Below are 16,378 nucleotides of genomic sequence, written 5' to 3' on the forward strand. Positions count from 1 at the left end.
GTATTTGTTAAATTCACAAAAAAAACAATTTAAAAAAATAAAAGCAAATAGTAATTGAATGACTGAAAGACATTTCACTGACACTAAATGTCAGTTCTGGTTTGTTTAAAACAATACATGGTGCTATTTGGCTGCTTATAGAGTCTGAAATAAAATAGAATTCTAGATAGTTTTCCCCCAAATGGTGGGGAGTATCTGATGGATTACTGACTTCAGACAACTTGAAACATTTGTAAGAGAGTTTGTCAGAGGCTCCCTTGAGAGCATTTCAAAACAATATCTAGTAACTCAAAAGCCTAGCTTCAGTTCTAAAAATGATTAGTTTAATTTGAGAATGTATCTTAGATTTAAAAAGTAATCTGCTACAATGTAAAAAGGGATTAGCAAATGCAACAAATTTCTTTGCTCTTTTTCATCATGACCTGCGCAGTGATAACAAGGCTGGGTTATCTTTGCAAACAGAGTTGTGGGGAAGCAGAAGGTTGGGATAGATAACATTTCATTCATTCAGCCAACGTGGACATGCAATTCTGGGAGAAGGTATCTTTAGGAAATTCAGACATCTATGTTTTTGCCACTTGTTATGTTTGTAAAAGGCCATAAATATTTCTCCTTTAAGAAACTGCCAGTCCTGTACCAGGAAAATCAGAGTAATAATCTAAATTATTATAGACTTAGAGCTGGAATATGAACATTCAGGGTGATCTAATTCAATTCCTTCACATTACAGGAAAGAAAACACAGAAAGATTAAATAAGCTTGTGTCTGACAATACATAAACAGAGATTTATTTTCCTATGCAAACCCCTGTTCTACTCTGAATATGGAAGTACAGCTCTGTAGTAAGGATGTTATTATAGAATAGGATTAAAACCTCCTATCTGACTTCAAATCCAGGGTTCTTTCATTATATTATACTATCTCTGAATCCACTTTCCAGGTAAAGTTCATCACACGGCTTCTAATGTGCCTTCAAAAAAAAATGCCATTTGGTTTATATGACAACTCATATTAATTGAATACTTTTTATCACAACAATCCATAGAGGTAAGTAGTGCAAACATTATTATGCTCATTTTATAAAGAAACTAAAGTTCAGATATGCAAAATAATGTTTAACAGCATATAGCTATTAAGTGGCAACACCAAGACTTGAACACATTTCTTCTGATTCCCAGGAGAACACTGAACTTTCCCTCTTCCATGTTTCCCAACTTTCCAGGCCTCTCCCTAGTAGCAATTTAATAACAACTCTGGGAGTAGGAACCCATTGATTATCAAGTGAACTGAGTTCTAGGGCAAGCACTGCCTCACCTCACTCTGTGACTCTGGTCATCGGTTCTCCATCTGTAAATTTAGGGGAGTAGGACTCAACATCCAACATTAATATTACTCTGTCGTTGAACCCTCTAAGCTTCATACCCAAAGAGGGTTCTGTGTAGGTATGTACCTGCCTATCAGAAAAATGAAACTTCTCCAAAGTTGGGAGAAAGTTTTTAAACTGTAAATATGTTTGACAGTGTCCAGATGTCCCCGCTTTTGTCATCAGGGAAACTTCCCCCTGCTGAACTAGACCAGAAGAGGAGAAAAAAATGACTAGAGAAACTCCAGAAAACAGCACCAAGTATTCAGATTGGTGGAAAGAAAAAACCCTATTATGTTGCAACTGCCCCAAGCTGGAGTAGGGAGAGAGGAGTAAGGGAAGAGCAATGAACCTCGCTAGATCTGTGGAAACCTCTCTAAAAGGCTGCTAAGATATATGTCCATGATTATAGCTGTTTAACACTATGCCAACGATCTCTGACCGAATGTCCAAAAAGTATTTTAACTCAACATATCCAAACTTGAACTCATTTTCTTTACCCTTAAACCCTCCTTCCCCAGCCCCTAACTTCCTTATCCCAATAGAGGGCAATACCATCCTTCCAGCCCCTCAGACTCTCAGCTCCTCACCCATGCCCAAACGGTGCAAAGGCCTGTTGATTTTGTCTCTGCAGCCTCTTTCCATCATGCCCCCTTCTCTCCTCTGACACTGCCACCACCCTAGGGAAGGCCCTCCTCCCCACAGGCCCGGACCACTGCAACAGCCTGGTGGTCTTCTGCCCACTCCAAGCCACCCTCCTCCACTGAGTTACCAAGGTGACTTTCTTAAAGGAAGGTCTGAGGACATCCCTGCCTGCCCCGCCCCCCGCCCAACCCCAGGGGTTCCCTGTCATTCGAAGCCCTTCAAGCCTCCCTCTGCCAGTCTGGTTTTCTTACACTTCACATTCCTCCCACAGTGACACTGGGCTCCTGGCTTTTCCAGAAACGTAACACTCCCATGTGTTTCTGGCTGTCCCTCGTGGACGGTCCATCCTCCCTCCTCATCTCTGCCTCCTGACCGCCCTGGCTCCCTTCACGTCTCGCCTTCCACAGGAAGCCCTCCACCCCGCTCTGAATTCCAGCGCCTCGCCTTCGTAGATTATTTCCTATTTATCTCGTACCTGTGTTTGCTCTCTGTCTTCCCCGCGGGATCGTAAGCTCCTTGAGGGGAAGGAATGTCTTTTTAACTCCTTTTGTATCCCCAGAGATTAGCATAACGTCTGGCACACAGTAGGTGCTTCATAAATGATCCTGACTGACTCACTTAACACCATCTGCGTGGAGTCAGGAAGTCAGCCTTCGGCAAGTTCTTGTGGGGCGTTTGCTCCCTACTATCCTCCCAGCTCCGCATACCCCGAGGAGTAGCACCTCGCGAACCTCGCGCCCGAGCTTCTTAGCAAGAGCACGGATGGCGACGCACGTGGCGCAGGATACAAAGCACGCGAAGGCGCCTGCGCGTCCACCCCGGGGGAGGGGGGGGGGGGGAAGCCCAAGGGGCGGGGCAGAGAGAGAGAGGCGCGAGGGGCGGGGCAGAGAGACAGGCGCGAGGGGCGGGGCAGAGAGACAGGCGCGAGGGGCGGGGCAGAGAGAGAGAGGCGCGAGGGGCGGGGCAGAGAGACAGGCACGAGGGGCGGGGCAGAGAGAAAGAGGAGCGAGGGGCGGGGCAGAGAGGCGCGAGGACCGCGCGGGAAAGCCAACGGTCGCCAGGGCGTCGTTGTCGTCGCACAGGACATGGAGCCGCTGTCCACCGGTCGAGCCCTGGTGGTGGTGCATTGTGTGTGTCTGTTCTGGTCGGTCTTCGCGGTCACCCAGAATGTGGGGCTGACCAGCGCCGCCTACCTGGAGATGAAAAAAACCTTCGGAAGCCCCTGGAAGTACCTGACTTTTCTCAACCAGGTTTGGGGCGTCCGAGGCCCGTCTTGACCCTTTCCGCCGCAGCCATTTTTCCCCTTTCCCAGCCGGAGTCGCCGAGACAGTGTTTAACGCAGCCCCCCTGCGTAACTGGGCAAGCGTCGATTGAGTGGCTCCCACTTGCGAGGCTCCAGGGCTTCAAACAAAAAAAAAAAAACAGGAAAAAACTCTTCCCTCCCCCCCCCCCTCCCCGAAGGATTGGAGTAGGGACCTTACATTGGGCCAGGAAAAAATACGGCACTTAAGGGAAAGCAGGGTGGTTTAGTGGGGAGCGCTATCTTGGAGTCGGGAGACTTAGTCTCGGGTTCCACCTCCGATCTTTACTACCTGTGTGACCTAGAGGAAGTTATTAACCCCCCACTGGACCTCAGCTTCTCCTCCTGTAAAATAAAGAGGGTTGGACTATCTCTGGGGTGGGGACCCTGAGGCCTCCAGGCCACATGGGGCCCTCTAGGCCCTCAAGTGTGGCCCTTTGACCAAAGCCAAACTTCACAAAACAAATCTCCTTAGGAAAAGCATTTGTTCTGTAACACTTGGACTCAGTCAAAAGGCTGCACCAGAGGACCTAGAAGAGGCCTCAGGTTCCCCACCCCTGGACTAGATTAAGTCTTTGAGATTCCAGCTGCTAGCTCTCTGATGCTATCATTCCGATAAGTAAATGCAGAGTAACTGGAGAAGGGAGAGGGTACCAGCCTCCGGAAGATGAGGAATGAATTCATAGGGAATGATACTTAGCCTTTAGAAACTTGTCATCCCGTCCTGTTTTCCCAGGATTGTCTTCTGGGTTTCCTCAGCTTGGAAACTTTGGAGTTATGGCTGGGTGAGCCTTCTCATTTGCACTCTCAGACGACCTGCTACTACTCATTCACAGGTTGTGTTTGTCCATTGTCTTCTGGAAGAGGACCATGACTTCAAGATGATGACAAGACTTGCAGTTGATTTTGTTCCCTCCCCTCTTCTCCCTCCCCCTCTCCTCCTGCTCGTTTGGTAGGGCGACAAAGTACAGGAAGGGGAATAACAAATAAAATGGTAGAAAAATGTAGAAAGAGACAAGGTTTTGAAATGCTTTACTTGCCAAGCAAAGGACTTTATATTTAAATGCTTTCAGTACTGGAGTTTGAGTAGAGAATACTATAGTTAGATTTGTGCTTTAAGAAAATCACATTAGCAATTGTGTGGAGGAAGGATTGGAGTAGGAAGAGACTTGCAACCTGGAGAACAATTGAGATTATTACAGTAGTCCAGATGAGTCAGGGAGGGTCTGAACTAGAATGGTAGCTTGTAAATAGAAAATAAAGAATGGATATAAATGTTGTAGAGATTGAGTTGATAAGATTTGACAACTGATTGTATATATGTGGTAAGGAACAATGAAAAATTAAGGGTGACCCTGAAGTTGTAGACTTGGGTCCCTAGAAGGATGGCGATGCCCTTTAAAGAAATAAGGAAGTTCAGAAAAGTGGTGGGTTTTAGGGAAAAGGGTTTTGTGTTTGGTTTTGGACATTTTGTATTTGAGATGCCTACTGTATATCCAGTTTAAAGTATCCAGTAGGTAATTGGGAGTGTGTGGCCAAGTTCAGGAGAGATAATAGGGTCACATATATAGAGGTCTGAGAGTGATCTGAAGAGAAATGAGAATTGATCTTTTTTAGAGCTGTTGAAGGAAGAGAAAATGAAAGGTTATCCTTGACTTTTCTAGGCTAGGACAGAACTTCAGTCAAGATATCAGAGAAGGGAGATCTGACTGGGAGGAGAACCAAGTAGAAGAAAAAAGACCAGAGTTGTGAAAACACAGAAAAGAATATCTAGGAGGAGTGAGTGGTCAACAGTGTCAAATACTATAGAGAGGTCAAGAAAGATGATGATTGAGAAAAGGCCATCAAATTTGGCAATTAAGGTATCACCCATAACTTTGGAAAGAAAAGTTTTACTTGAATGAAGGCAGAGGACAGATTGCAAAATGTTGAGAATGAAATGAGAGAGGAAATGGTTATACACTAGATAGATTGGGTTTGGAGGCTCACAACCTACAAATCATCCTGGATTCTTGACTCTCTCTCACCCCCCATAACCATTCTGTTGCCAACGCCTGTTGATTTCACCTTTGCAACATCTCTCCAGGTTTTGTGGAACTCTCATGTTTTCTATGGTCTTTCAGATATGTTCAACAGTGATTTAACAGCCACAACTCCCATTTCTTTCAGTATTCAGGGATGTAGTTCATATGAACCTAGTGAATTCATCAAAGGCAGATGAGTGCTCAGCCAGATGGTACAACAGATAGAACTCTAGATTTGGAGTCAGGAAGATCTGTGTGACCCCGAGCAAGTCATTTACCCCCATCTGTCTCAGTTTTCTCATCTGTGAAATATGGCTAATAATAGCAACTACCTCCCAGGGTTGTCGTAAGGATCAAATGAGATAGCATTTGTAAAGTGCTCAGCACAGTGCTTGGCACATTGTAGGTACTTAATTTCTTTCTTACCATCTCTTGTCTTTGTGCCTTTGTACAGGCTGTTGCTCGTGTTTTGAGGGTTCTGCCTTCTTACCTCCACTTCTTAGAACCTATAGTTCGTTTTAAGATTTAGCTCAAGGGCTGCCACCTTCAAGAGCCTCCTTCTTATTCCTCCAGTAGTTATTACACTCCCTCCAATTTCTTTGTATTTACTTTCTGTATAGGTAGTAACTTACTTCTGAAAACACCTCATTTACAGTGTATCTTATATGTTTATAGTTGTTTGCATGTTGTCTCCATCATTAGAATGGAAGCTCCTAGAATATCTTCTGGGCCATATAATTGGTAAGATGGAGGACTAACTAGATCTTTTCTCTAATACCACAACCTCTCAAACCTTTCCAAAACAGAAAATATGCACCAAAGATAAAGCAACTTGAGCTATTTTCATGGTCTAGGTCAATACCTGGAACCCAAAAGAATCTTAAAAAAAAAACCACATGAACTAATACCTACCTTGAGCTCACTCAGCAGCCCTTTGTCCACCGACTATTATGTTACTAGCAGGAAGGCTGTTCTAGCCAACCCAAGGATTTGACCAGTGGATTGGCAACAACATCCAATTCTGTAACCTGATTCACCCTCTCTCTCTCTGGTGCTGTAGAGATCCAGGTTCCAGGCTGAGGAAGTTTTCTAGGTTCACAGTAGCCAGCCAGCACTGCAGCAGCATTCTATACTGCAAAAGATCTCCGCAGGAGAGTAGAGGAACAGAAGGGGAAAAAGAACCCTATATGTCTAGATTTGATGTAATGCTCAACGTGGAACCCTTATATCCCTGCCATTGAAACCTCCTTCTCCTAGAGCCTCAGAGGCTCAAAATATAGAAATCAACCCTGCAGTACCAGTATGGCAGCTCTCTGAATTGCCATGTACATCCAAATAACTCAGGAACAGAGGGAGATGGCACCATGGGGGAGAGAGTGACTGTGTTGGCACTCTGCTAAGCCTGAATGGAAACCCACCATTCAGTTGGGGCCAGATCTATTCCTCCTAAAATCACTTGGAGCAAAACCACGAATTGCCCAAGGTGAGAAGAGGCTGAGACACTTTAAGATCCAGTCCCCAGGGAAACCATCAGAGGGGGAGAGAGTCAGAAAGTGAGCAGTAGTGGAAAATAAAGGGAAGAAAGACTAGAATTAACCAAGATCTCTGGAAAAAAGACTCAAAGATCTCAACCATAAGCAAATAAATCAGAAGGAAAAACCTTACTTCAAAAGAAGAAATGGCTTTCAGAACCTGCAAATGATTTTGGGCATCTATGAATAAAAACTCCAAAATGAAGGAAAATGATTATCTCTTGGTAGATAATCTTGCATATACCTAGTTATATGTTGTCTTCTATTAGAATGTGAAGTTCTTGAAAAGATTCATTTTACTTTCTCTATATCCCCAGTGCTTAAATACAGTGCCTAGCATGTAGTAAGCACTTTAAAAAATTCTTCTTGACTGATTAATCCAGAGCATATAAATTGAAGAATATAAGTAGTACTATAGGGCAAAAATAGGGTTGGAAGACACCAAGGTATTGAGGAAAGAGTATCATAAGGGATAGATATAGAAAAATTAGTTCCTCACTTTTTCATTAAGTAACAGCATTTATACTTAGTAAAATCATTGACTTTCATTTTTAGAAAAAAATTGAAGCCACTTTCTAAAGTATATGTGTGGTTTTTTTTTAGATTCTTCAAATTGTGTTATTTGTAATCTGTGTCATTCATGATATAATTTATATATGCAACCCTACTAGAAGGAAGGGACTACCTGTCCGCTTAGTGAATGTTCGAGATTGGATGTTCTCAGTGCTGGTATTTCCCATTGGCACTGTAAGTATATTCATCTGAAATATTTTTAATCCTTTCAGTTGCTTTCTGAAGGATTGCTCAGTTATGAAAATAAGATAGTGTAGAACTTTATAACTTATAAAACACTTTGACATATTAACTTGTTTTACGTTTATGTAGTACTTGAATGTATACAAAACAATTTCATCACAACCTTCTGAAATAGATTAGGTAATATTATCATCCCTGTTTTGAAACTAAAAAAAAAACTTCGGCCCAGAGGTTAAATGATTTGCCCAAAGTCACCTTGTAGAAATAATATGGTGTATTGGAAAGAATGTTAGGTTTGAAATCAGACAGTCTGGCCTCAAATCCTGACTCTGCCACTTATTACCTCTTTAATTTCAGATAAATCACTTAACCTCTCTGAGCCTCATTTTCCTCTTATATAAAATGTAATCTATAAAATGAGGGAGTTGAACTAAAATCAGAGGTGGAAACCTGCAGCCTCAAGGCCACGTGTGGCCCTCTAGATCTTCAGGTGCAATCCTTTGACTGAATCCAAATTTTGCAGAACCAATCCATGTTATAAAAGAATTTGTTCTGTAAAATCTGGACTCAGTCAGAAGGCACAACTGAGGACCTAGAAGGCCATATGTGGCCTAGAGGCTGCAGGTTCCCTACCCCTGAACTAGGGAGGGCCTCTTTCAGTTTTGCAGCTATATAATGTTATGATTTACATCCCAAAGGTAAGGGACATCAGTGGTGATTATATGCAAAATTACTTTTCATGTGTATTATGAGCATTCTTTTCCAGTATTTTGTTAGAAAATACACAAAAGAACAATCATAGTTCTATTTCCTTCCCCTTAGTGGATTTGGGTCCTTGGGAGGGATATATTGTAAATTTGCATGGAAGAATTATTACATTTTTATAAGCAAATTTTTGTTTCAGTTTGTAGTTTTTATCTTCTGGATTCTCTATGCCTTTGACCGAAAATTTATATTTAACCAAGAGTTAGATGGAATCTCTCCAAGTTGGGTCAGCCATTTCATAGTAAGTAGTATTTTCTTATCAGTTTGGGATGGTACTCTATTTTCATTTGATACTTTATCATCTAAAACAAAGGTTCTTAATCTGGTATTGCTGGGCTTTTTTTCAACCTTTTGATAACTCTGTTTCATCAAAATTGCTTTTCTTTGTATTTCTGTGTATTTCATGCATTTAAAAAATGTTTTCAAAAGGAGTCCATAGGCTTTAACAGACTATAAAACAGATCCACGAGACAAAAAAAAAAAAGATTGATTTCCCTCCATCTAAAGAATATGCAATTTGTTCTTAGCTTCATTCATTTTTATGAAAAAAATTACAGGCTAGTTTACATGACTGCTTTTGTTAATTTTTTTGTTTTGTTTTAAGTAATGTATTATATGTTGTAAGCACTAGAAAATGTCATACATGGTGAAATTAGAAAAAGTATTTCTCTTATATGTTTTGTCTATTAGTCAATAAATATTTATTAAGAGTCTACTACATTCCAGGCACTGTGCTAGAAATCTTTTTTTTTTTTTTGGTATCAAAATAAAAACAAATCCAATGTTGAAAAGTAATAAGGCAGTACTCTTAAAGAAGTTCTAACAGTAAATACAAGTGGATACTTGAAATAACCCTCTTTTGAAGCATTGAGGTATTTATATTAATGTATTACGTAGGCCTATTTTTCTGTCCATGTGTCTTAGCTAAAAATCAAACACAAACTAAGATCTGCTATATCCAGTCAAATCCTGGATGTAGAACTTGGGGTCTTCCTTCCTCCCCAAAATGACAAAGTGACTATAAGTTAGCTTGAACCTGACCATATACCCTTGACTGAAACACTATTTAAAGGATCAAATAGATAACCTTCTAGCCCAGTATCTCTTCTCTCTGAAGAGAGCAGAGTGGTGGACTGTGTTCCTAATCTCCTGCTTCCTCTTCTGGCAAAAATGAAAACCTAGCTTGGAAAAAGGTAGAGAGAGGAGGCAAGAGATAATTTCTCTTCCCTTAAGTCACACACAATAGCAGGCTTCTTTACCACAGCTAAAAGAAACTTACCACACATTTTTGGGTACCACTTACCTCCCCACCTCTTACTGATATTTGAAAAACTACTTAGTAATGACCAAAGAATCCATAAATTATTTTTTGTTTACTTATTTTATTTTGAATCAGCTACTTTACTGAGTCTTGAAATTTGGAATTATATTTGAGGTGAATATGGCAAATTATTTATATATCTTATCTGATGAGTCTGTAGCAAAACAAAAGAAATCATTCTTTTCTATTTATATATCATGAATTTTTGTTTTTCTAAGCAAATTGCCTCAATGCTGTTTCAGATATATGTATGTATATACATATATACATAAATGTATGTTTATTTTGTACCTGTTTTTCAGAGTTTGTCTTTTTTATAATCCTAAAGAATTTTTTAGGTCTGTAAGCATTTCTAGTTAATGAATGCATAACTAATTAATCTTTGTTTTATTTGTTATTTGGAAGGACAGTGTATGAAGTCAAGTAATGATTTTGTGGTTTGTATTTTATTTCTATTAATTCTTTAATATAAATAAGCAAGGGCATTATTTTTGAAAATGATTTGTTCTGCTATATTTTAATTTTTAAGAAATTTTGAAGAATGAGCCTACAATACAAAAATTATTTATAAAATTTTCCCAATGTTTATTTTTTACTTCATATTTTGTTACATAATGCTGGTTTTAAAAGAGGGTTTTTCTTTATAAAGAAATTTAAGAATATACATTCACACATATATCCTTTCCTCTCAGCACAAATACTTATAATTGGGAGAAATAACCTAATCAAAAATAATAGCATTTCCTTATCAGGTCAGTCTTCTCTTCCCTACCCACCAAACCTTTTTACAAAGTACCCAAAGAGACATGTAAGACAATACACAGCCACTGAACTTTTAGAACAAGATTTCTTAAGTTTTTGTGTGTCATAGACTCCTTTGGTAGTCTGGTGAAATTTATGGACCCCTTCTAAAAACAGTATTTTTCAACACATATGATATAATATATAGGTTTACAAAGAAAACTAATTATAATGAAACAAAGTATCAAAATGTTTTAAAAACAAGTTCATGAACTGCAATTAAGAGCCTAAGATTTAGAAACTATGATTCTTAGAGTTGCCTTTTTACTAACTAAATTTTTGCAGAGAAAAAATTTAGAAAGTAGTAAGATTTTAAAGCAGATATGATTAGTGTTTTTAGGTTCATCTTTCTGTACTTATGTACTTAATTTTTATTTTCAGCATGCAACTATATTGCCGTTACTTCTCATAGAGTTGATCATATGTCCTCATAAGTATCCTAGTAGAAAGAAAGGAGTGCTGGGACTTACCATCTTTGCATCCATATACGTTATATGGTAGGAATTACTTTGTTTTCAGAAATAATCTGGACTGATAACAGTATTCTGAGATAAACCTAATGTGGAAGTCAAATTATGTGCAATGTCAGTATTTGCCTTCGTACCATATTTAACTAGATTTGTTCCTAGGCCAGAAAGCTATTACATAAAAGAGAGAAGTGACTAAGAGCTAAACAGATGCTAGATATATTTCTTGAAAAGTATTTTAAGGCTAAACATTGATTATTAGGTTATTCCACTTGTTAAACCATTGTTAAAAACAAAAATTTTTCACTACTTTATTTTAAAAAATTTTAGAAGATGAATCTATTGAAGCAATGCTTCATGTTAAAGAATAACATGAATTCACAGTTTTATAAATTCTGAAACAAGGATTTGCTTTGTTTTATTATGTGAATGCTTTGAAAGATCCATGATTTTACATCACATGTAGCTCTTCCTACCTACAAATTGCAAAACTCTCCCCCTTATCTTAGCATACAATTTCATAAATTACTATGGCCAAAAAAATGCATCACAAAGAGAAATCAATATGGAAATATATATTGGAGCTATATTGTGAAGGGATTTAAATGCCAACTGAAGGAGTTTGTATTTTATCCAAGAGCAATAGGGAGCAACTGTAGTTTTTTTTTCCTTTTAATCAAGAAAGTGACATAGTCAAACCTATGATTTAGCAATATCGCCTTAAGCACCAATTGTGGTGGATGAATTGGAGAAGGGATAGACTGGGAGAAGGTGATTGGAAAGGGGCAAGGAAACCAGTTGTGAGGCTATTGCAACTGTTCTGGAAAGATGTGATGAGAGCATAAACTAGATTGGTTGTGATCTGTGTAGAGAGGAGCCAGATATGAGAGATGTTGTGAAAGCAAATTTGGCAAGACATGATACAATGAGAGAGAATGGACATTTGAGAATGACTCCAGGGATATAAATCTGCAGTGAAAAAAAATAGATAAGTTAGGAAGAAGTTTAGAAGGAACAGTAATAAGTTCCATTCATAATCTACTTGCTTAGAACCTGTGATGGTTTTATCTGAGATACCTATATTACCTGTCTAGTCACCTTCTTGGTAATTAAATTAGTGTTTTACTTGAGAAAAAAATAAGATAGCAAATTAATGTCTTATCCAGATTGATATCAGAGAAGTAATTGTTCATTTAAACAAATGCCAAACTCTAAAGCGATTATTATATATGTAATACCTCACTGTTTAGTCACATGTTGTAAAGATGGCTGTAAAGTGGCAAACTGAATTTTTTATATTACAGCTCATTATTTCAAATCTGCAATTTCTATACATAATAATTCAAATAATTACTATTAGATTTGTTCTATAGATCTGTCAGAGTATCTTTAAGTGTGATGTGTTTATATTTTGTATTTATATACCATACCTTTAATAGTAATTGTAAGTAGTAATAGAAAAAAAGAAAATCGTTACATTTTATTTCATAGTGATTACAATGATTACTTTTTTACAATATTAATAAGATTATTCATATTTTAAGCATCTTAAATGTATTTAGCTTAAAAGATTGGAATATTTATATATAATATATAGATTTATTATCTTATATTGCTATAATTTCCTTATTCCTCCAAGTAACTGTACTGAATGCATTAATAATAACTAGAATTTAGGATTTAGGATTGGCAAAGCACATTGCATTTATTATCTCAATAATACCCACAACAACCCTGTGAAGCAGGTGTTGTTATTATTCCTATTTTATAGATAAGGAAACTGACACACAGAGAGGTAAAATGACTTGCACAAAGTCACACAGCTAATAAATGAGGCAGGATTAGACAGGTCTTCCTGACTGCACTTCCAGCATTCTATCCAGTATACCACCCAACTGTCAAGATAATAATAGTTATATTTACAGTGTTTTAAGATTCACAAAGCACCTTACAAATATTATCTTTCTTTTATCTTCATAACAGCTCTTGGAGAGTGATGCTATTGATATCCCCATCTATATAGATAAATTGATTCAGAAGTGATATTCTATATAATTCTAATTGGACTAATATCTCAATATTATTTTAATATTTCAGAGATGTTGGGAACCACATTATAATGGTGCCATTGGAAAGACCAGGCCATACTTTACATAAATTCAGTATATCAATGCATGTTGTGCCTTATGGAACGTAATTTAGAGTCATATTTTAAAGCCATCAAAGTACCTTAGATGTCATGTAGTCCAGTTCCTCTCCTCCTTATTTTAGAGGAGAAAGCAGAGAATCAGTGAGGTTAGATAACTTGTCCAAGGTCACAAAACAAATTGATAATAGTGTCAGAACTGACATTAACAGTAGAAATCTTCTGTCTTCCTAGGCACATATCTAGGACAATGACTGAGACCTCTCAGGACTTCTCAACCCTGATGACTTCTGGTGATTCATCTGGGCACAAATAATGATATTTTGAGAAGGAGTCTAGAAGGCTAAGGATTATGAAATCCTGGGCAAAAAAGTGAAGACTTTAGGGACAGAGGTAGTGTTATAGGCAAGGAATCCTGAAGAGAAAGATGAATTTGGGAAAGGAACTGTTTGTTGACCTGATAACAGTATAAAAGCAGGAAAGAGATGCAAGTATATAAGACATACAAGAGAATTTCCCAAGACTACTACCTATTTGTGGGTGGATTTATGTAGGCATTGTTGGGACAATCAGAAGGAATCTAGAGCACCATCAAAGTTTATAAAGTCTTGAGCAAAAAAAACCTGAATACTTTAAGAGTATTTTGAAGGTAAAATACAAAAACAAGAAAAGCTGATTCAGGAAGTTAACAGCTAAATAAGAGATAGATCTGAGAATGAGCTTTGGATTTCTGCACAAGCTCTTGGCCAGGGAGAGAGAGAATCCAGCAAAGATAGTCAAGAATGTTTTTCATCGGGTATCTTGCAGATCTTTAAACTTAAAAGTATAGAAGAGGGAAAAAATTGCCTAGGAAATTCACTAGGCAAGATGTAGAAGTTAGGTGGTATAGTAGTAAATAACATAGTTCAAATCCTGCCTCAAACATTTACTAACTGTGTAACCCTGAGCAAGTCACTTTACTTCACCCAGTGTCAGTTTTCTTGTCTGTAAATGGGGTTAATAATAGCACTTACCTCCCAGGGTTGATGTGAAGTGCATAAGTTAATGTATATAAAGTGCCCTACAAATCTTTAAGTATCATATAAATGCTTTGTTGGTGTCTTTTGTAATCAAACAGGACCAAAATGACATCATTATGTCCGGTTTATTGTACATTATGTTTGACTGACTGATCAAATCAATATGAGCTCAAAACACTCTACCACAGGTCAGGCTCAAATAGCCCATAGGAACATTTGGAATGGAGATGTCTCCAAACTTGTGAATATCACATTTCTTTTGAGTTATTGTAGTTCTTCTTTTGCTCATAAAGCACATTGCCTTCTTTGATGCTGGCACACCATTCTGGGTAGTCCTGTGCCAGTGTCTTCCATATCTTACAATCGATTCCAAAGTTCTTCAGAAAGACCTTGAGAGTGTCCTTGTATCACTTCTTTTGACTTCTTTGTGAGCACTTGCCTTATGTGAATTCTCTGTAAAATTATCTTTTAGGCAAACGTGTTTGGCATTTGAACAATGTGACAAGCCCATCAGAGCTGCAGTCTCTGTAGTAGGGTTTGAATATTTGACAGTTCAGCTCCAGAAAGGACCTCAGTATCTGTTACCTTATCTTGCCAGGTGATCTTTAGACTATTCCTAAGACAATTCAAATGGAAGCAGTTCAATTTCATGGTACTGGTATACTGTCCAGGTTTCTAATGCATACAACAATGAGGTCAGCACAACAGCTCTGTAGACCTTCCATTTGGTAGGCAGCTTAATACCTCTTCTTTCCCACACTTTTGTTCAGAGCCTCTCAGATACTGAGTAGCTCTGGCAATGCATGTGTCAACCTCATCATCTATGTGTACATCCCTGGAAAAAGTATAATGCCAAGGTAAGTGAATTTATCCACAATGTTCAAAATTTCTCCATTTGCTGTACCTAATAGTTCCACATATGGATGATGCAGTGCTGGCTGGTGGAGAACCTCTGCTTTCTTAGTGTTAATTGTCAGGCCAAAATTAGTACAAGCAGCAGAGAATCAATCCACATTCTATTGCACTTAAGCCTCAGAGGTTTTATTGAGTGTACAGTAATCGACGAACAGAAAGTTGCACACCAACTCTCTCTCCACTTTAATCTTATTTTATAACCTTTTCAAGTTAAATATTTTATCATCAGTGCAGTAGCTGATCTTGATGCTACTTTCATCCTCATTGGAGGTACCTGACAACATCCCTGAAAGCATCATGCTAAAAAGCATGGAAGCAAGTACAAAGCCTTGCTTCACTTCACTGGTGACTGGGAAAGCATGGGAACATTTTCTTTTATCCAGAACATATGCAAACATGCCATCTTAGAACTTGCATATGATACTGATGATCTCTGGGCAACCAAATTTTGCCATGATCTTCGACAAGCCCTCACAACTGACAGTATCTAAAAGGCAGATAGTCAAATATTGTATAAAGATCTCTTCTGCTTCTGGCATTATTCCTGGAGTTGTTAGGCAGCAAACATGATATCAACCATTCCTTGACCCTTTTTGAAGTCACACTGGCTCTTGGGTAAGATGACCATCTTCCAGGCAAAATATCAGCTGATTAAGAAGGACTCTGGCAGGAATGCAGTGCCAGCAATGACTAAGAGAGAATCATACACCCTCCCCCGCCATCATGATTGTCACAGACCAATCTATTTCCTTTTCTTTTATAAAGACAATGGAGGCATCCTTGAACCCCTGGGAGATAACCTTGTCTTGCCATATAACCCAGAAAATTTCAGTTAGCTTTTGTATGAATGGTGAATCCCCTTCCTTGTAAATATCACCTGGAATAGAATCAGCACCAGATGCTTTACCACAGGAAAGGAACCTAATGGCATTCAGAACCCCTTCTTCAGTTGGAAGTTTGGTTGATGATGGTCTGTTGAGAATATTATGGATGTATTCAGCCTGTCTCTTCAGGATCATGTCCTTATCACTAATTAATGTGTTTCCATCAGCACTGAGTTCTTGAGATGTACTATATAGGATTTTAACCCATAAATAGCCTTTAGGGCATCATAAAAGTGCTTTGTTTTGCTACTATCAGTATAAAACTGTATTTTATCTGTCTTCTTACTGAACCAAGAAACCTGCATCTCTCTAAGCTTTGCTTGTACTTTACTTTTGATGAAGTTAAACACCGCCTTTTTCGAGATGAACAAACTACCCTGCTGGTAGACCCTGTAGAGTTCTTGTTTTTCATTTAGTAGCTTCTGAATTTCCATATCATT

At 38.5% G+C, this 16,378-nt stretch overlaps 1 protein-coding gene and 1 long non-coding RNA gene across 2 annotated transcripts in view; one reads left to right on the forward strand and one right to left on the reverse strand.

The window, feature by feature from the left end:
- The window catches only part of LOC140519901 (uncharacterized), a 28,981-nt gene extending 26,158 nt beyond the window's left edge, over window positions 1–2,823 (reverse strand). Inside the window, exon 1 of the long non-coding RNA XR_011972320.1 lies at window positions 2,484–2,823. This is a non-coding gene — a long non-coding RNA (uncharacterized lncRNA). The remainder of the gene's footprint in view (window positions 1–2,483) is intronic.
- A 183-nt stretch (window positions 2,824–3,006) lies between these two features.
- The window catches only part of LOC140519903 (androgen-induced gene 1 protein-like), a 37,079-nt gene continuing 23,707 nt past the window's right edge, over window positions 3,007–16,378 (forward strand). Inside the window, exons 1-4 of the mRNA XM_072633416.1 lie at window positions 3,007–3,258; window positions 7,468–7,611; window positions 8,525–8,626; window positions 10,889–11,004. Coding sequence (XP_072489517.1) covers window positions 3,094–3,258; window positions 7,468–7,611; window positions 8,525–8,626; window positions 10,889–11,004 — 527 coding nt within the window. The 5' untranslated portion in view covers window positions 3,007–3,093. The remainder of the gene's footprint in view (window positions 3,259–7,467; window positions 7,612–8,524; window positions 8,627–10,888; window positions 11,005–16,378) is intronic.

Source organism: Notamacropus eugenii, chromosome 1 (genome assembly GCF_028372415.1).
Source record: "Notamacropus eugenii isolate mMacEug1 chromosome 1, mMacEug1.pri_v2, whole genome shotgun sequence".
Classification (NCBI taxonomy): domain Eukaryota; kingdom Metazoa; phylum Chordata; class Mammalia; order Diprotodontia; family Macropodidae; genus Notamacropus; species Notamacropus eugenii.